At 46.0% G+C, this 21,103-nt stretch overlaps 1 protein-coding gene across 2 annotated transcripts in view; it reads right to left on the bottom strand.

Annotated features, from left to right (window-relative positions):
• The window catches only part of DACH2 (dachshund family transcription factor 2), a 430,511-nt gene that overhangs the window by 5,506 nt on the left and 403,902 nt on the right, over window positions 1-21,103 (bottom strand). The window contains exons 8-11 of one of the 2 annotated variants that reach the window (XM_051969293.1): window positions 19,598-19,743; window positions 18,094-18,241; window positions 12,937-13,056; window positions 10,511-10,576 (exon numbers count right to left, since the gene is read on the bottom strand). In XM_051969293.1, the coding sequence (XP_051825253.1) occupies window positions 10,511-10,576; window positions 12,937-13,056; window positions 18,094-18,241; window positions 19,598-19,743 (480 nt within the window). Of the gene's footprint in view, window positions 1-10,510; window positions 10,577-12,906; window positions 13,057-18,093; window positions 18,242-19,597; window positions 19,744-21,103 lie in introns of both variants that reach the window. The other variant, XM_051969294.1, reaches the window with a different exon arrangement.

Genomic DNA, 21,103 nt, shown 5'->3' with positions numbered 1-21,103 from the left:
TCAGGGCCTTTGTGCAAATCACATTCTTGTCCCTCTTTTGCCCTTCTTGAAATTCCTTTGAACACACACAGCAATCCTTCCTCACCATAACTTGAGGATCATCGCGACTTTAGTTTCTGTTCCCAGTGTCTAGCTTACAGTTTACAACACTGAACGGATTTCAGTCTGGCATAGGACAGCTTAGTGGGCAGTGGGCGATTAAGCCTACGTCGACTATTTTCCTCCTTATCTGTCCCCGACCCCTACCTTTGCTACTGTATTCACCTTCATTCGATGGCATCGCTCTCTCGCTAAGGATCCGGAAGTCCTAGCATAATGGATTACGTGATTTCTTTCAGGGCTCACGGGTCAAAGAATGAACAAAGTATGTTTCGATCCAGAAGCTGAAACCACTAGTCATAACAGGCATGCTCAATTGTATTGTATGGCTTTGGTGTGTTAGGGTTTACACAATACTTTGCTTAGCGCGCCTCTGTGAGGAACGTGATTCGGAGGATCGTTCTCATTGTGCCGAAGAGAAAATAGAGGCTCTGAGAATGACGATAGGATTTTGAGTCGGCAGGGACCTTTAAGATCCCTGGGTTTGACCTTATTTTCTAGAGGATGAAAGAGAGGCTTCAAGATCAGGAGTCCCCAGTTGAGGCCATATTCCTCTGCACACAATATGCAGCTCCTCTCTACCAAGCCATTAAATTCAGGTCTCAAGCCAGGATGACAACTAAGCTGCATTTTCACCTGCTATGATCTGGGCAAGCAAGATTCCCTTCGGGAGCCCAACAAGGGACTTGCACGCTTTGAGAAGTCTTTGTTTTTGCACCAAATAATTATGCGATTAAATAGGTAGGCCCCTCCTACGGCATCCTATTCATGCCAAGGAGTAAGTCACACTTTCAGCATCAGGGCTCCAGCTACACACAGAACAACCACGCTTCCAAACAGTAAAGATCTCTCCAGTGCAGTTAGCTATGAGCCAGGCCCTCATTTTTAAGGCATTTTGCTGGATTCTATGCTCGGTATTTGAATAACTGTGTATAACAAATGAATTCTTTTATTAGGGTTATTCCCTAATCGAATATTCATTTATGTACGTTTCATTCTATTAAAAAGGAAGTGAGACAAAGGTGAGCAAAATTGTCGATTTACAGTAGTTTCAAGCATTAGCCCAATCTCTAGGGGCAATACCGACAATAGAAAAATAGCATAAATGATATTAATCCCAAACGCTAAAATATGCTTACGAGCCCCTAGTGTATGTTCTCCCACTTTACAGCCTCCAGCGAAATGCACGAGCGGCTTATTAAGCAAGCTGCTCACAAAGAGGGCTTTCCCTCTATAAGATAAAGTGTGAGGAAACAGTTTGAGATTTTGGGGGGATCGGGTCCTTTGTGAATCGCTGCCCCCCTCTCCTCCCCACCTCTTCCTTCCCGCACAGGGTGTGTTAGCAAACTAGCTCATGCTCTTTGTCAACAAGATGGGTCTTTGAGCCGATGTGAAGATTTAATTTGACATGAGACCTTTAGGTTAATTTTTCCAAAGCGATATTGGCTGATTTTTAAAAGATGTGGTCGGGACACCTGTGAAGCTTTCTGTTGCTGGTTCACTGTGGGCTACGAGACCTTGTTGGAACAGCCTCAGGATCTCCTGAGAAATGTTCCTTTTCAAGTGTCGAGCATGTTGTTAATTCGGTAGCATGACATCATTTTCCAAAGGGGGAAAGGAATAAGCATTTAAATAACACCTACTACATACCAAGCCCCGTGCTAAGGAAACACGTTACAACGAGTATACAAACAGTACCTCGTTTGAACATCAAAACCACCTTGGGAGGTAGGTGCCCTTACAATCCTCACCTTCTAGTTGAGGGAAACAAGGCAAACAGCGCTGTAAAGTATCTCGTTTGGGGTCAGACAGCTAGTAAATATCAGTGGACGCATTTGTACTCGGGTCTTCCCGACAGTAGATAGACTCGGCACTCTTTCTCGACTGCAACGTCGTCACCTAGTTGGAAGAAAGCCTCTACTCCGCTGACGTGTACGTCAAGGAGTTAGTCATCCAGAGAGATTATTGGTGTAGTTATTGTCACCCTCACTGAGCTGCACTTTCCTTTTGAATCTTTTCTGTTCCCCTGGATGCTCACTTCACCTACTACCTAAGGTGCCCAAGTATTTATCTGGAGTTTTACGTAGCACACAAGGTGTAAAATACTGAGAGCTCTCTCGTTGATATAAGCACTTTGCGTTTATCTCCTTTGGTGCTCACAGTGGGTCAAAGGCAGGGGGTGAAGCTGTCTTTCAGGATTCTTTCTTGGAGGCAGGACATGATAGAAAGAGTCCTTGTGGACCTGGACCCTGATGAGGCACTTGATTTCTCACCTGCTTCTCTGGCTTGTTGTGAGGACCGCTGGAAAACCTTAAATGCCATATGTATCCATTTGGGTATATGACTGTATGTATATACCCATATATTAACCCCTTCCTTTCTTTAATTGATAAGGAAACTGCAGCGTGGCAGTTTCACAACCCAGAATGATGTCTCCTATGGGAGGCCTGCCTAAAAAGGGAAATTGAGCTAAGAAAGCCACATATGTATGAACACCCTGCCCAGGAGCTAAATGGGGCTGGAAGAGAGATAAGAGACAGGGGCCCATGAGGTCAAGACAGGGAACCCAGGCACTTCCTTGCTTCAGGCCTTTGCTTTAAACCTCATGGGGAGACCTATGATATTCTGGCAAATTCATGCATAAGCTGGGGGATGAGGGAAAGTGGAAGCCAGGAGAGAACCACGAAAACCCTGCTATGTTTTTCCTCTTCAAAATCCAAGGGAATCAGCGGATGAACAAAAACCACAAAAGTGCAGCTTAGTGGTTAAAAGGGTACTCCCAAGAAAAAAAAAATCACCACTTCTCCTAGAAAGGGATAAATCCCTAACCAGGGGACCTGAAGACTGAATCTCTTGTGCCTCGCCGACTCTCTGGAGGATCTGAAATGAGGCCCACTGGGGACCAAGTGGCATAATGGAGAACCGAGGACCTTTTCACTACACAGGAGAATCATTGGCATAAACATTCAGTCCAGTTCAACAAACATGTGTCAAGCACAGTGAGGCTACAAAACTCAAATGAAGTGGATGCTACCCTCAAGGATCTTTCAATCTAATTGAGGGATACAATGGGTATTCAAGATCTAAATGTAATGATAAAGTTGGTCTGCAAGATTGGGAGGGATCCAGATCAAAATTTGCTTTCCGTTAAAAAGAATGTGTGTGTGTGTGTGTGTGTGTGTGTGTGTGTGTGTGTGTGTGTGTGTGTGTGTGTGAAAACGTGAACACACCCACACACCCCTATACTTCTAATACACTCTCAAATCAAACTTCATCACATATAAGAGAATAAGCATTCATAAAGTACATACTATGCACCAGGTGCTAAGCGAAATGCTATATAAATACTATCTCATTTGATCACATAATAGTTGGCCCAGTTCCAACAAAGTTTGGAATGATCATATTGAAAGAAAGATTATTTTTAGATCAAGAATAGGGGTCTTTTCGGTGACTACTGAAGAAGATCGACTCTTTGGGATCTGCCTTGCCCACATTTGAAGGGATACAAAAACTTATCTACACCCGCATCATCCCACCAGCCAGGGCACAGTATTCACTCCAAGCAGTCGGATATTCGAAAACGTTTGGTGACTTTTTTTTTTTAAAGAATGTTGTCAACAGAATTGTAGATATAGCGGGAAACTGTAAGCCAGGAAGCATAAGTGACCAAACTAATTGAGAACGAAGCATGTCTGCTAGCAGAGAAATGACAGAGGAAACGGCTAATTGACTTGGCATGCAAAAACCCTGGAGAAGTACACTCACTTCTTGCCAGGTGTGGGGGATGCAAGCAGAAAAACTGAAATGGTCCCTGCCTTCAAGGAGCCTAGGTTCCAAGGGCGGATGAGGATGTCTATGATGAAACCTTCAGATTCTGTACTCAAAGGAGCTGGGCTTTCATCGGTCTATCTATCCCCTTTATCAAAGCAGATCATAACCACTGTGTACCCTCACAACTTTTTTGGTTCCTTCAAGTAATCACGTGAGACTTCACCGTCTAGTGATAAGGCCATCCAAGTTTAAGCAGGCCAAGCATCTCATAGAGCTATCTGCTCCACCACTGGGCCTGTACTCAAAGACAGGTTGGTCGGACTCAGCAGGGTTTTAGTTCTGTCGGCAGAGCCTTTGAAAGCCCAGGATTGCCCCTGAGCCAGGATGAAGCAACAGAGGGTGTCGATGAAAGGCCCTTTTGATTAAGTGGTTTATGATTGATTTGGTCTCTGAGAAACTGGGCCTTCAGTCAGAGAAAAGCTTTTCCTTTGTAGTCCATTCACATTTAGGTTAAACAACCCTACTTAGATTAAACAATCTGTAGCGAGAAGACCTGTTCAATAATGGATCTGTGCCAGCCTGGACTGGCAAGTCACAAAGACTAATGGTGAGATATAACCACAGGGAAGACTCCTATCACCCTTAGTGGGGCAGCCTTCCAGTCATTACAGTTCTTCAGTTCATAACGTGCCCCGTGACAAGCAGGCCTCGTGGGAGCAAGTCAGAAGCACCAATCACCTCTAGAATCACCAAGATGACCTCTTTCTAATGGCTATTTGTCAGCCTAGAGGTGATGAAACAATCTGGGGATGCTTGCCAATTGAGGCACAGATTGAGCATGAAGAAAAGAAACCAGTTTTGTGGGGGATGGCGGAAAACACCCAGCTTATCTAATGCATCATTGGCTGAGAGGCCCACCATTCTTCCCTCAGGGTTCTAGGTGCACTGGAGTTTTAACACATGTTTCCCCTGGCAGTTATTAATAGGAGAGGAGGAAGCTACTGATGACAAGCAAGAACTTTTTCTTAGAAATTGGCACATAACATTCAGAGGAGGGGGGGAGATGAGACTCATAAGACTATAGTACAAAGAGATCAAGTAGGAACTACGTGAGCGATCTTCTTTCCTTCCCTTTAAAAGCCCCGTTTGCTTTTTGCCCTACACATATGCCTCCTCTGTGCTTCCCTCCTTCCCGTCCCCTTTCCTACCATTGTCCTTCACTGCACTGAGGTTTGTTCGCCCTCATCTGAAGAACCGTGGCACCGTAACCATTCTTGGTACAAAACCTTGAGCCCTGCTTCCCTGTCTCTTCATAGGTTTTGGGCCATACCGTCTACATGAGGCCCTAACTGATAACTCCTTCCCCAGTTTTTAGCATTAGTTCCATCTTAAAACGCCATGGGTTCGCCAACATGATCCATAAAGGATCCACAGAGACAATGTAAGTCAAGGATTTTATAACCGTAAGGCAATATGTAAAGGAACTCCTACGTATGTACCTACTGCCCCTATTCTCCTCTGGTCTAAAGGCTGGACAGTCATCATAATTACCCCTGGCCGAGTCGGTGAAAATGCAGATGGCCCTTTAAATCAGTCAAGGGGCATGCTGTGGGATCCCGGAGAATGGAAAGTCCTAGAAGGCAAGAAGTTTCCTTTTTCTCTAACCCAATCCAAAGCACTACCACATGGTGCCTTGTACACAGTAGGTGCTTAGTAAATGTAATGTAAGTTGATTTAAGTTTAAGAAAAAAGCCCTATAGAAGTCTAATACAAAAGCCCAGCAGGGTCCCCTGTGCACTCAAGGAGGAAGATAAGACTCAGTTGGGTTTGCACAATATTGAAGAGATGCACGTGATATTTGGGTACAATCTAAAAGCACTGCCCATTCTAACCTGTCTTCCCCCTTCCCCTGCTTTCTCCCAGAGAACAGCCCCAACTCAATCCATTCCATTTTTCCTCCTCTCAAATGGATGACTGGTCTGTACGATCTAAACCAGCTACCTGCTCACTAATGGCAAAGAAAGAGTTCCACTGCTTCATCACGTACATCAACTTGTCTCATCATCGTTGGGCACAAAGCCGGGATATAATAACTGCTGGCGGGGCACTAGTACCACAAAACAAAAACAAAAATACCTCTTTAGGGTGCTGCCAGATGTACAGCTAAAACAACACAGAACAACACAGGCTCTGATGTGAAATCATCTGGCACCTTTGCCGAACACGGAAGCCGAGAAACAAAGAAGCCCCTCCCCCCGCCCCCGAACATCGGTCATCCCAAAGCCGGATGCGGTGCAATGTCAGGGCCCTCGGATTGGGTGCTATCATCTCCGCTAAACCTGCCGTTTGATTCCCTGGGAAGACCGCTGACCCAAATTTGGGAGGAACGTGACCGGAGCTCCGGCCACCCCCTTCCCGAGATCATCCCTGTCTCTTTCGACTTTGCGAAACATGCCTCGTCAACTATACCGAGAGCCCCCGACAATGCACTGTAATAATACAAAAGTTAACTAAGGTATAAAGATGCAAAAGGAGAAGTCTCCTTGCGATCATAAAATGATGTTATTTTCTGTTCAGCAGTTCATGTTACTGCTGTTCATGCTAATTAATTAAAGGAGCTGTTGCTATAATGTGCAAACAGGGAATCTGAGAAACTGAGAGGGCTTTTAGGTCTCTGAGTGAAGTTAAGTCAATCTGGGCCTGGGCAATCAAATGTAATGAAATCACTTGTCAGTGCTAAGCTTGCAAAAACTGTGAAGTTTGACTAGGGAGTAAAAGGATTATAATTAGATTTCCAATAGGATAATAACTAAATGGCAGAAAGCAGTAAAGACAAAATATGACTTTGTTAGCTAATGGTGCTGCTGTTCAGTTTTAGTTTTTCTCAGCACACTCCTAGTTGTACTAATTTAATTTGCTTTTATCAGCAAAAAGGCACCACACAAATGGTACTTGAATATCATTTGCAAAAATCATTGATCTGAAGGTGCATTTAATAACACCCGCTATGTTTATTTTATGGGAAGTAGAGATTGGTTGATATGATGGCTGATGCCCTGCCTTGCGGGCCCCCAGTCAAGTCAAGGAAAAATCCGGACGGGTGGACATTACTGTTCACTTATTGCTGTTCCCTTGCGACACCCAACAGGGTGCCCCCGGGGGAGGTAGAGTCGGGATTGGCGATTCAGATGTTGGGGGTGGGGTGGGGCATGGCCCTGGCTTGACTGGGCCCTCTTCTAGGATATCAGGAAGTGCATATATACGGGTGGTAGCTCCTCCACGCGCTACAAAATGGTGTGCGCGGTCTGAAACCGTTCGACTTGAAGGGGCTTCTTAGGCACGTGCAATTTCAGGCGGATGGGCAACCGCCGTTGATAAAGATCCTTTTGGAAATGGGAACATATGGTATGACTTTATTACAGCTAAAGGTGGCTCATGCAACCATTACTCAGGCCTCCTTTAAACTCTCTTAAGGAGATGCTGGGGGGGGGGAGAAACTAATTGAATTTCAAAGGAAATACACTGTGTGAATGATAGATTTTTGCCCAGCAGAGTGATTGACAATATGCAATTAAGAAAGGTCTTTCTTAATGCCGGAGAAGCTTGTTGTGAGGAGCTGGCTGCATTTGGAAAGTAGCATTGTATCAGCTGTACACAGATGAATATCCTAGCCAAAAAAGCTACTATATTCAACTGATGAGAACCACGGCAGGATTGAGTGATTCAAAACGAAGAAGCCTTTTTCACTGCCAAGTTTAAGAAAATTGTCGTGAAGAACGAGGGCGCAGATAAAGTAGGACAGATATCACTACAAAGAAAAGAGCCCCAAAACAATGGGCAAAAAAAAAATTAGGCTGAAAAAGACAGAAAAAGACAATAAGAGGCGGTAGCCCTCTGTTATCTTTTTTCGAAGCTCCTTGCATGAATGTACAGGAAAGGCCTGTTCCAATGCCAAGCACCTCCAATGGAGGCGGCATTATCAGGGCTCCGTAGCCAATTGCCCAAGCCGAGTGGTTGGCGGCGTCCTATTGAAGATGAGATCCGATAATACGTTGCCCCATTTGTTTCTGTTCATAGAACGAGACCTCTTGGAAATGGAATTGTGAGTCTAGTGTCCTGTTGACAGTCCTCATTTACTCTGGGATTTCATAAACTGATGACGGTAGCTTTATTGTTTGTTGGAGCCGATGGTGTACCCGGAGTGAGAAAAAGAAGTACTTTGTTCATTTTTCCCATCACACTTATCAAGCAGAAAATTTAATGTAATCTATAAGGGCCAATTTCAGTAAAGAGCCATTAATTTCACTCGCTTGCACTGGTCATTTGGATTACATTAATGTGTCACTGATCACACGAAGGCAATGATATGACTCCCGATTTGGAAAGGGAAGTATCAAAAGGGAGGGGAAACCTGCGTCATGCTACCTTGGTGAGCTAGATCTCGATTTCTCTCATCAGACAGACAGAGTGTATTAGAATTTCCTAAAAGTCTATATGCTTATGAATCACAGACCCTCTCAAACTCCATCCGAGTTGCAGAACAAAGTGTTGCTCTGCATCCTGGAACACCAGGCAGACCACATGCCCACGTCAAAACGAAACTATACTGAATATAGTAGATGGTTTTCCTGTTGAAATTTAGAACTTGACTTAAAAAAAAAAAGAGTAATAAAGGACCCTCATTACCGAGTGGGAAATGAGCAAATGGGAGGGAATACATTCTAGGTAACATGTTAACCTATGACTTTAAGGCGTCATGTCCTCTTAGCTGTATGGCAATGAACTTAAGTGGCGTAGGTCAACAAACTATGTAGCGACTATTTCTATCAAGTACCACGAGGTTGCCTTGTTGGCCTTTGAAGGTGAATCAACCCCACTGCTCCACGGGGACCAACTATACACGGCTGGGAGCAGAATGCTACCTGATATATGGTACATAGACACCAGGGACAGCTAGGTGGTGCTGCAAGTGGAAAGAGGTCTGGAGTCAGGAAGACTCACGTTCAAATCTGGCCTCAGATAGACACTTTCTAGCTGTGACCCTGGGCAAGTCCCTTGACCCCGTGTGCCTCAGTTTCCTCACCTGTCAAATGAGCTGGAGAAGGAAATAGCCAACCACTCCAGTGTCTTTGCCAAGAAAAACCCCAACTGGCCCATAGAGAGTCAAAGGTAACTAAAAGATGACAACAGCCATATACACATCTACAAATAGTGCTTCCCGAGAAATAACACAGGTCTGTCGAGGGTGTGACCCCATCCCTCTTCTAGACCTGGCAAAGCTGTGGGAGGCTGCTCGGTCTGACCTACATTGGGGAGCTTCACATGCAGCTTTCTTCAGCAAAGTGAGGCTTGCTTTTTTCATTTGGAAAATGTGTCTTCCTTTTTCTTTAGGTCGACACTTCCTTTTCACAATTCCAGTGAAAGCAAAGACAGTGTGGATATTGGGAATGAGATGGATGAACTGGAGCTCCCCAGTGCTGCGGAGGCTCTGTGCTGTCACGGGGACAGGTAAGTCTGCTCTGCCTCAGCAGGCTGCTATGATTTTTTAACAAGCTCCGCTGTGGTGGTCCATCTTCCAAAGCTAAGCTTAGCTGGATCTCCTTAGATGGCAATCATCTAGTCTACAGCCAGGTCCCTGTTTCTACCTTTGTCCACCGAGAGAACCTTTAAGGCCCGAATCCCCTTTGTGTCATAGAGAGGAGGAAGTGGGAAATTGCCAGCGCTTGGCTTTGACGCGAATTTGGACCTATTTTCTGAGAAGGCTGCAGGGATGCTTATGTCCTCTGTGACTCCGACCTCTTGGGTTTGTCAAACGGTGCTCTTCAAGCAATGAAAGGTCTCGGGTTTTGTCTAAAAAGCATGAGTTTTCCCCTACTCTGCTGACTTCTCTTATTGGGAGAAATGAGCTTTATAATTTACACATTGATTTAAAGAAGGTCATTTAGAATTATTAAGATAGGAATGGGTGACAACATATAGATCTGTACTCTTAATCTACCGGAGCCTCAGCGTGCAAGAAGAATTCGTCAACATCAAAGCAGACGGGAGACCGGAATACGAGAGAGAACCGAACAGCGTGTCGCCAAGGGTGCTCTTTACGCTAGGTACGTAGGTGTCTCCTCTTTACGTGGAACCCCCTAGATGAGGCTCTGCCCCTGGGACACCTCCCCGTTCAGGGAGGGAGTCCCATTGTTAGCGGCCCCTCTCTGCATCCCCTTTTGAAATGACCTGGTGCTGATTTTACACTTAGTTATTCAAGTAACTGGTTCCTTTCCTCCTGGGAGAATGAGAACAAGGATTACTCTGCCTCAGGAGCTCTAGTACCTAGGGTACTAGGGCAAGGCTCGGTAAATCGCGGCAGTGAAATAAAGGCCGAGTCGAATCGACAGCTGGACAGACAGATAGGTGAGATTTGTTCCCATGTGTACATGAAATCATTTCACCCCTGCCTAGCCATGGCGCCATTTTTCCCAGCGTCATTTGGATGTTAAAAATAAGAAGTATTGAATTGATTGAGTTCTAGGAGTATCTCTGTTCCCACAATTCTCCGTGGAAAAGAAGAGTCCATAATCCCAGGTCCCCCTCCACCCCCGGGCCTTCTCAGGCCTCAATATGCATTAAGACAAGCGTGCTCTACCTTGCATTGTTGCTGCGTTGTCAGGCTGAGTCCCGTTCTCTATTTCTCTATCTGGCATTGCGGCATCTGAAAGATTTGACACCCGAGATTAATGCAGTCCCCTTTGGCTTTCCTGGTGCGCGTAAGGCAAAGTTCCCAGAATCCTAGAGGGTGGCCTGGTCTTCGAAAGTTTGGGGGGGTTTAGTGGAGGGAAAAGGACCAGGAGCTATGCAGTCTACATGATTCCTAAAATAGACCTGGATTTTCCATTTCCTATTGAATTCTTTGCCGCTCGCTTCTGGTCCTCAAGATTAGTCACATGGCATGGGGTCTGTCAATAAAAATCTCCTTTAAGACTAGCTGGTACTTTCCCTTGATTGAAAAATGAGAAGATGCAGGAACCCCTGCATGGAGTGTCGGAGGCCCAAGCTGGGACAAGGCAGCTCAGCTACCCCACATTTCATGTGTGCGCCACAACACGCTACAAGGGAACGGGGTGAGGGCAACAGGGGAAGGGGGTGTGCGTTGGGGTGGGAAGGGTTCCAAAATATGTCTCGGGCTCGGGAGTTTTGTTTTTCTTTTAAGGTAAGAAAAGGAGGGCTTCACTTTTGCGGTCTTTTCCAATACAGGGAGCCGCATGCCTTCCGTAGCAGAGGAGGATGTTTGGTTTATATCGTGAGGTGTTTCGTGTGGGAAGAGCCAACAAAAAGGAATCGGGGGATGCTCTGGCTGGGTGCAGAAAGGCAAGCTTCTCTGGACTAAATAGCACATACCTTCCAGCGGTCAGGTCGGCCCACACGGATTCTGTGGGGATTCTGTGAGGATTGTGGGACTCTGGCCCCTGTGGGAATTCCCGTGCTAAGAGATATCACAATACCTCCCAGTGCTATCCAGGGTGAGTAATAGGTATAGGATATGCTCGAAATCCACAGTACTCCCAACACTCTGAAACGTGTGCTTCCCTTTTAAAATAGCCCACTTTGAAAGTAGAGTCCACTAAAAAGTGAACTGTTGGATTCCAGGTGCCAGATCTCCTCAGAATTATAAGCTCAGGGCCCAGGTGACAAGGACGCACACAACACTCAGCCCTTACCTGGTTAGAAGCTTGCCTTCCTTTTTCTAGGGCAGATGAAGGCTCAGCCCTGGCGGCTTCCGCTAGGATGCTGCACTGGACATACTCGGGGTTCTCAGTGCCTTTTTAATTGCTCGCTTGTTTTTACACTCCCCCTATTTCTCACTGCGTGGCCCATGTTACGGCTGCCCTTGCTGTAGGCGCTCCCCTAGCTCATGAAACGGGCACCCTATTTGAAATACACCTGTCCTTATCTAGTCGTGTCTCAGCAGCGATGGTTGTGGCGGCCCATCGATCCCTTTTAATGCACTAGTGAAAAGAGCGAGTGGCTCTGGGCTGCCCTCATCACCCACCTGGGGGCCATTAGCAGGTGACAAGAACGCAGAGCCCGCTCTTCACGTTTCCCACGTGTGTGGGTTGGGGAGTGGGCACGTGCATGGACACATGGCACAGATCTGTGCACCTATATTTGGGTCCAGACTGGTGGCTTCACTGGTATATTTAGAACTCTTGGAGTAGAGACTCCTCCCACGGATTGAGGAGATCTCTAATTTAGAGCCTTTGAGAAGAGTACCGAGAGGTTAGGGACATGCGTCAGAGGCAGCACATGAACCTGGGCCCTTCTGATTCCAAAGCTCTCCCTCCCCACTGGACCATACCACCTCTACTCTATGCGTGCCCATACGCATGCATGCACATCATTCTATTGCTATGTATGTGAAGACTATGAAAAGCCCTTGAAATGAAGAGGTGCTGGGCGGCTCTTCTGGCTTGAAGACTGAAAAAGGATGCAAGGTTAAGAGTGGGCCACGGGAACCCATTTGTACTGGATTAGGTCACATACCACCCCACTAGTGATCCGTCAGCAGCCAGTCAATGAGCATCAGGGCCCGGAACAGGATTAGCAGTATGGAGGAGGCCCTCGATAAATGCTTGCGTATCCACCGTTCATAAGGCTAGAGCTGGAAGGGACCTTACGGGGCAACTAGTCCCACCGCCTCCTTTTACATGTGAGCAAACTGAGGTCCAGAGATTAAGGGACTTGCCCACGGTCCCAGAGACAGATAAGTGGCAGAAGCAGAACCTGAACTCGCATCCTAGGACGTCACGGTCAGTAGCAAAGTTCAGTGCTATTCGCCTTATGCTGCGCTGCCTCCCCAACCTGGCCGTCCCCTGTCATTTATTTCTATGTTCTCTCTTTCTAGAACGTAGCTTGGTTTTGAGCGACTCCTCTCTCGACCCCAAAATGCATGGCCTCCGGTCAGTGAGCGTTAACTCTTGGAAAGCCAGCCTCTGACTAGGGTACCTGAGAGGGAGAGAGGGAGACTGCTCAGACACTACTTACTACCCGGGAGCAGCCTGAACCCGCTGTCACCTGTGGAGGCTTGCTTCAGGGCTTGCTCCACTTGCTCCCGACGCTTGGACTCAAATTCCAAGGCCTCTTGCAGTTTTCTCTTGGCCTTCTTCTCCTTCTTCAGGCGCTTCTGAATCGTAGCTGGAATACATAAAGGGAGAGGGTTGCCGAGGTTGTGACCTCAGGGGAACCGGAGGGTTGGGTAGTCTCTAGGGGTCGGAAGCTATTCGGAGAGCCTGAAATCTCGGCTTGCACCACATAGCTTTCGGGGCTTCCGGCGGGTCCGCTAAGAGGAGCCCGTTGTGGGAACGCTCTGAGATGTAACAGGCTCCCCTGCTGCCATTTCAACCCGAGCAACAACTGGCAAAAAGGACCTTGTGAACGGGTGAGAGGAGAGCTGAGGGGTGGTTGCTCTTTCTCTTCCATGAATATGAAAAAGAAATAGCTTCTGTAACATGAGGAGGGGACGAGTGTCATCTTCTATTTTGAAATTGAGAGAGAGCATGTCTTTCTTGGAGAGGCAGCCCTGTTTTCTATGCAAGCAATCACTAGGGCACCCCAAATATTTCTAAGAGCAGAATCATCAGGGAGACAGTGGCGATTGCCGCGATCAAACGGTGGTGGGTATGGATGTGAGCGAAAAGGCACCCGACCGGCTTTGTGTGCGAGGTGAGGCCCGGGATGTAATCGCCTAATTTGGGAGCTTTGTAGGTTCAGAAGAGGGGGATGGGGATCAGAGGGTGGTCTTGAAGGTCCCTGCTAGTGCTAACCTTCTCTGACTTATCTAATCTACAGTATTCACATCGAGAGCATATTGGAGCCGATTCCAATTTTAATTTTAATCTAGATTCATCATTGTTTATTCATGGGAGTAACTTTCAGGGATTCAAAGAGAGCTAATTTTATAACAGTGCATTTTGCCAGTTTGGGAGAAGAGAGAGGGGATTCTATCCCCGTAAACTGGCACCTCATCTTTAACTTAGCAAGTTGACCTCAGGCACTGCCCAATTCTTGCCGTGCCCATGGGTGTGGGGCCAGTATGTGTCAAAGGTGGGACTTGTCAAAGCCTGGGGCCCCAAGGCTAGCCTCCTCTCCAATTCACCTCGCTGCCATTCGAATGTCCCCATCGCAGACACATTTTAAGGCAGTCGGTACCATAAGAATTCAGAAATCAAAGGTAGAGAAGCACAGACTGCCTGGCCAAAAACCTGCATCATCCGACCATAGGATTTCTTTTATGGTCAATAGGAGAAAATATATTGCTGTTACTAAAATTAGTGGATGGAATTGGTCTTTTGACATTATTTCATAAAGCTAAAAATAACATTCCAGTAAAGCATGTCACATTCTCGATTTAAGCAGTTACTTATATGCATCTTTTCTGGTTGGTTCGAATTTCATTCAATTCATTTTCCTGGAAAAGAGACAACTTTGGGTTCGAGTCAAAATTCTGACTCAAAGTCTTCACGGTTACGATTCTGCCGAGCGAGTTCTGTGATCGGAAATATCTTCTCTCCGATACCGGAGTGTCCAGGGAGGCCATATGATGCCGGGACCTTTGCCGTTCGTTAGCCAATGTGCTGAGTCTCTTCAGCTCCTCGGGCTTTGGTTTCCTCATCTGTAAGATGGGGAATGTCCCCGATGGGATCTACCTGAAGGCTCCAGTGAGATAATGGAAGTGCTCTGTACCCTTTAAAGCACCAGTAGAAACGTCCTTTATCATCGATGTATTTCTATATAGAGATGGCTTTAAGGCAGATAGATGGCCCGATGGATAGAACACCCAGCCTGGGACCGGGAATACCCAAGTTCAAATCCAATCTCAGTCCCTTCGCGACCTTCGGCAAATCGCTTCATCTCAGTTTCCTCTTTTCTGAAATGGGGATAATATGGGCATCTCGTTTGCAGGGTTGGTGTAAGGACTAAATGAGAGGCTAATTATAAAGCTGAGCCTGGTGCCTGGCACAGAGTAAGCACTATATAAATGGTAGCTATTATTTTTAGTAAAACACTTCTTTTTTTTAAACTCTAAACTGTTAATAATATAGAGCTTTCCTATTATGTTAAATTCACCGAATTTCAACTGAGCCCTCACAGCAGCAAGGTAATCCTTTTATTCCTCCCCAAATGTTATTCCACAACTTCTCTTCTCAAGGTTCCCCTATCTCTCCGATCAGCTGAGGCCCTTATCTTCTACATTACTAAGGAAATGGAGATTGCCCCCTCCCACCTTCTGGTCATCTTGTAATCCTTGACATCCCCCTCTATATACACACTCCCCTTCTTGATTCTCTTCCATTCCGCGAAGAAGTGGCTCCACCTCCTCCCCGAGGCCGATCCTTCCACGTGGGGCTCCACCCTAGCCTTTCCTGGCCTCTTCTTCAAGTATTCCCCTTTCCCCAAGTTTTCTATTTCTCCCGTTCATTTCCTACTGGCTTCCAACATGCTCAGATATCACCCATCCTCATCCTCACCAAACCTTCTCATCTAAACTCAGAAAAAAAAAAAAAAAAAAAACCTGTCACTTTTCTCTCTCGCTTTACTTGTCAACCCTTTGACATCAGGTTTCTGGCCTCTTCACTTCTGAAGAGCAGCAGTTCTCTCCAAAGTTGCCAGTAATCTCTGACGATCAGTGCGAAGATTTCTCTCCCTCTTTTTGCATCGGATACTGTGGGGGAGGGGTCCACTGTTCTCACCCCCACATACCTAAGCGGGGGCCACCTCCTGTCCTTTGCCCTCCTCTATCTGTACCCCTCAGCACCTGTGGGACTACTGCAACAGCCTCCCAGATGGTTTCCCTGCCTCCAGGCTCCCCCCACCCCTTCTAAGTGAAGGAACAGCCTGGTTGCCCCTAGGATAAAACACCAAGCCCTCCATTTGATTTTGAAAGCCCTTCTCACCCTGGCCCCAACCTATTTTTCTGACCTCACTGGAACTCCTTGTAGTTATCCTAGTTGTATCTGTCCTACATATATCCCAGTATATAACCACTTGTAATCCTCTCTCTTCAAGCGTCAACCCTTCCGGGGTAGGGATTGCTTCGTTCTTAGCATGCTCCCCAGCGCACAGTAGGCACTTGGTCAAAATTTGGGACAGTGGGTTACTCTAGGCTCTTCCTCAGCTATTTATATGTAAATTAGAGCCCATCAATCAATTAGCATTTAGGAACATTTCCCTAACTAATCCATAGGTTTCCATACAAGTCAGGAAAGAACTAAAAAGCTGCACATTTCACCATAACTAGATTGAGAGCCATGAGTCCTGGGCTCCAATTTTAGCTCCTCCGTTTTCTACCTGTGGGACCTTGGCTAGTTCCAGGAGTCTATGGTTTCTTTCTATTTCTTGACCGGACCACCTAATCACAAAAGGGCTTCTTAAGACATCTTGGGTCTTGTTCTACAGGATTCAGTGACCTCTCTGTCCCTTCCAGCTCTATTGTCTGATCTTCCATCTCTCCGAATAATAGCCACCTACTTGAAACCTTCTGGTGGGACAGACAGGCCAGGTTCTAAGGAGAAAAGTGAGTTTGGACAATTTTTAAAAATAGAACCGTCCTAATGACGGACAGAAGCAGCTACACCCAAAGAAAGAACACTGGGAAACGAATGTGAACTATCTGCATTTTTGTTTTTCTTCCCGGGTTATTTATACCTTCTGAATCCAATTCTCCCTGTGCAACAAGAGAACTGTTCGGTTCTGCAAACATATATTGTATCTAGGACATACTGCAACATATCCAACATATAAAGGACTGCTTGCCATCTAGGGGAGGGGGTGGAGGGAGGGAGGGGAAAAAAATTGGAACAGAAACGAGTGCAAAGGATAATGTTGTAAAAAAAAATTATCCTGGCATGGATTCTGTCAATATAAAGTAATTATTAAATTAAAAAAAAAATAGAACCGTCCTCCCTGAAAAACAAAACGAAAAAAGGACCGGTGCCTCGGAGCTCCCGTGGCCGGTGTTTCCAGCCTGGGTGAGGAGAGAGGCATTTACCCACACCCCCCAAAAGGCAAGGAGGTAGCTTTCATTTGCAGCAAATGCTGATTCCTATGACTGTGTCAATCTCCCGTACCCTCCTCTGCAAGCCAAAAGATGGAAATCCACTAATTGTCTCAAAGTATAGAAAAATGCTTTAGCCTTTGCTTTCTCCCGTCTTTACTGAATTAGCCAAGATAAGAAGGTTTAGTTCTCCTTGAATTCAATGACTTAATGATTCCAACCTCCGGGGGAAAGTCTTCTCCAGAGCAGCTCTCACAGGCAAAGGGAAGTCAATAAGCAAGATGTCATTTGCTTGTGGCCAATATGGACGAGCCTCCTGATGCCATCCCCCGTAGCTGGGGGACATCACCCTCTCAGGGTACGGCACATCTGGTGGCCAGCTGGCCTCTCCAGCCTGTCACTGGGCCATGGGGTGGGGATGCAGGGGAAGGGAGGGACAGCAGACAGACAGAAGGAAAGGGAGGGAGGGAGAGACTTCTCCTTAGGGAAACGCTCCTAGTGACGGAGAGAAGCCAGAAGCTGGCGATCAATGCGAGGTGTGCACGTCATCTGAGGTCTGGCTCTATGCCAGTTATGTCGTCCATTACCTGCCACTTACACGACAAGTTAAAGGTGACAAAGCACCTTGCGGATGTTCTCTCCTTTAGCTTCACAATAGGGTGAGATGAGTGCTTCGAGGCATCATTAACCCCATTTTACAGAGGAGAAAATGGAGGCTGAGAGAGGTGAAGTGCTCATACAGCTCAGATGTTAGAGACAAGATCTGAATTCATTACTAACCATCTACAGTTATTTTTTTTCTTCCTTCCTTTAGAGAAAGGGGAATGAGGACAGGGAGTTCAGACCCATCCCTTCTTCCACAGAGCGACTCCTTTCAGAGAGGCAGGCTCTTGCAGAGCAGCCCTCCGTACCAAGGTTAGGGACTGGCTCATGAGCCTTGAGAAAGTCCCCATCCAAGGGAACAACCGAACTCGGATTTTCCTGACTCCAAGGACCTTCTAGCTTACTAGACTAAGAGGGGAGAAAAAAGCCAGCTGAGCTTCCAGGTTGCCCCTTTTGCAACTGAGCCTCAGCGTGGATAGCTCCTTTGGCCGTCCTTGCCCTTGACCTGAGATTTCTCTTCCTCTGCGCCTGTTCTGCTTGCTGCCTCGATGGCGGCCCTCAAGCTGCCAGCTCACCTCTGCTTTGCAGCTCCACGGCAAGCTGTCTTTCCAGGGTCTCTCTCAGTTCTCTCTCTCTGAAGAGCTCCATTCTCAGTTCTTTCTTCTCCTGCTGCATCTGCTTCTCCTGGATGCGAGCATTGTCTAGAGCCACTTTCAGGAGGCCCTAAGGAAAAAAAACAAAACCAAACAAAAGCACAATTCTTCAAGTTCAGTCTCTTTGTCTTGACCACTTGATGCCTCAGAGGTGATTGAATAGCTGTAATAAATACCCATCTAAAGAGAAGCATTATTTGGATTGGAAAACTCACCTTCATTTACATTTGGCTATTAAATTATGAAGCCTGTTCTTTGTTTTAGCAATCTCCCCCATGCCTCCACAGCTACACCCAGGACATACAAAAGGCCCCTTTCCCTCCTCCTCAGTCATGATAACAACCAGCAATGGAGAGACTCCATCTGCTTGCTTGGCAGTGAATGACCAGGCTGGGGCTGGGAGGAAGCGAATGCTTTTTTTTTTTTTTCAAGTCACGTTAATAATGAAAACCAGAAGCATAGCTCAGTGTATTGAAAGCGACACCGGCCCAAAAGGTTTTAAAAGTCCACTATATCAAAGAAGAAGTGATCCTCGAAAAGATTTTCCATCTCCCACATTTCCCATCTTGGCAGCGGACACAACCAAACCAAACTTGGGTCAACTCTAATGAATAGTTGTTTGCCACCACCACAGAATCACACCTTCCCTTAACAACTAGTAATCCACAGGGGGTCTCCTGTTGCAGCATCAGGGCAATTTAGTTGAGGTTGTTTTGAGGAAATGTATTTGGTAGCGGATTCTTTTTTTTAAATAGCTTTTTATTTACAAGTTATATGCATGGGTAATTTTACAGCATTGACAACTGCCAAACCTTTTGTTCCAAATTTTCCCCTCCTTCTCTCCACCCCCTCCCCTAGAGGCAGGATGACCAATACATGTTAAATATATTAGAGTATAAATTAAATACAAAATAAGTATATACATGTCCAAAGCATTATTTTGCTGTACAAAAAGAATCGGATGGTAGCGGATTCTTTTTGGGTGTCTGTTGGAAAGTGTGTGGAAACAAGATGTACTAAGATTAGGATGGGGGAAAAAATGGACTTTTCAGCCCTCCAGGTGGCAGAATTAAAAAAAAAACTGCCTTCCATCTCACCATCCTAAAGACTGGAGCAATTCAGGTCCTCAACCATGGTGTTGAGGGAAATGAAGCAATTATGGCTTTACACAGGTTATGAATCAAATGCAATTTATTTGCAAAATCTATGAGTGGGAAGAATTTATACAAAATATTCTCATATAAAAATCGTGTGCCTCGTTGTTTTAAGATGAGAAAAATAACTATCCAAGTTTGCGCAATTCATCTTTGATAAATTCAATAACCAAATGCGCTATTTTGAATGTCGTCTAAAATGTCACCAAAGGTGACAATTAATATTTGATCATTATTATGCTACGCTGATTTCTCTTGAGCCAAAAGCTTACCTGAATGTTGGTCAGGAGCGTTTCCACAGAAGAAAGGCTATCAGCAAAAATGAATGGGGAGGAGAAGCCAGCAGGCATGGCTTGTCCAGCCAGTTGGGCCTTCTCTAGGCCCGGTTTCATCATCGGCATGGCAACCTGCACCTCTTCTGTAAAATCAAATAATATCACACTCAGAGACAAGTGAAAGTTAACACCAAAGCAGACATCCGCTAGCAGCTCCCAAAAAGACACAAGTGTTCAAATAGTCTAAACATAGTGAAATTGGGCTAGTCCGTTGCCTTTCCTTTCCTTTTCCCCAAAGGAACCGAAATGATGAGAAACTAAGATGACCGCAATGCCTCTGAAGAGGGACAGGAGAATGTGGATGGAGGGAATTTCTGCAGTTTGAGCACCTCAAGTGCCCCCAAAGGATGCTGGTAGCTATAAAGGAGTTCGACTGCTTTTGATTCAAAGAAATATATCAGGAAATAAAAATCTCTAACCTATAATGGGAGAATAAAATGCCAAACCTCCCTTCACCTTAATTTCTCTTCTCTCCCCATGGCTATCTAAAGGTATTCTCACTAAGTGATTTCCGAGGGGGTCTTAGTTCAAGAGAAAAGTCAGAGGAAAAAGCATCTGGGTCTGTAATAAGAGGGCGAGGAGGGAGAGTTGTGCAAAAAAAGAAAAAAGTTGCTCAGTCCCAAGGCCCTTACTGATGATCTCTTCCTCAGGCAGCACGTGGCCAATTGACACTCATCCGAGCCAAGTTAGCTATGTGGTATATATGCGATGCAGTCAAGACCACTCTGCCAAGCAGCCACGCTGGGAGCTTTCTTCTGAGGCTACGCAGAAACCTTTTCAAGAACGCAACCATGTGAGCAACCTAACAAAGACGGCACAGAAACACCCTTCGGATTCAGCTGTCTGAGGATTGTTCCCTTCGGTCATTCTGTGAGCATTTTGATTACACAACTCCCGAGTGTCAAGCTTTGTGCTGCCCCAAAAGAAACAGTTCCTGACCACGAAAAGTTTATACTGTGTTGCAAGAAGTAACCTGTATACATATGGGAGATGAGTACTAGTTGCCAGCCTGTGATTGGGATTGGGCTTGTAGATGAAGGGGTGGTTCTAGTGAGCCGCAAAGGAAGCTAGGAGTCTAAGGTTGAAGGGGAGGCAAACGATTCCATTGCAAACATAGGGGACAGCCTGTGCAAAGGCACAGGATGTGGAATGTGGGAGAATAAAAAATCACCCAGTTTGAATGTAAGATGGTGTAAAGAGTTTTAGTTGTCCAACAAGAAGCATTGAATTTTATTTTAGCGGTAACAGGGAGCCACTGGAGCTTCCAGAGTAAGGGGATGATGCAGTCAAGACTACGGAAAGGACCATAACGATCATCTAGTCCAATCACAGAGTCCTCAGAAACAGGAGGCACCTAGTTCCCAGTTCACAAAGTAGCAGAATCTGACTTGGAATCCAAGTCCCAAGACTCCCAATTTCCAACTGCACAGGCCATTGTCTCCC

The sequence above is a fragment of the Antechinus flavipes genome, chromosome X, assembly GCF_016432865.1.
Source record: "Antechinus flavipes isolate AdamAnt ecotype Samford, QLD, Australia chromosome X, AdamAnt_v2, whole genome shotgun sequence".
In the NCBI taxonomy this organism is placed as follows: domain Eukaryota; kingdom Metazoa; phylum Chordata; class Mammalia; order Dasyuromorphia; family Dasyuridae; genus Antechinus; species Antechinus flavipes.
The sequence above is the reverse complement of the archived record's forward strand: the minus strand, read 5'-3'. Positions and strand labels throughout refer to the sequence as shown.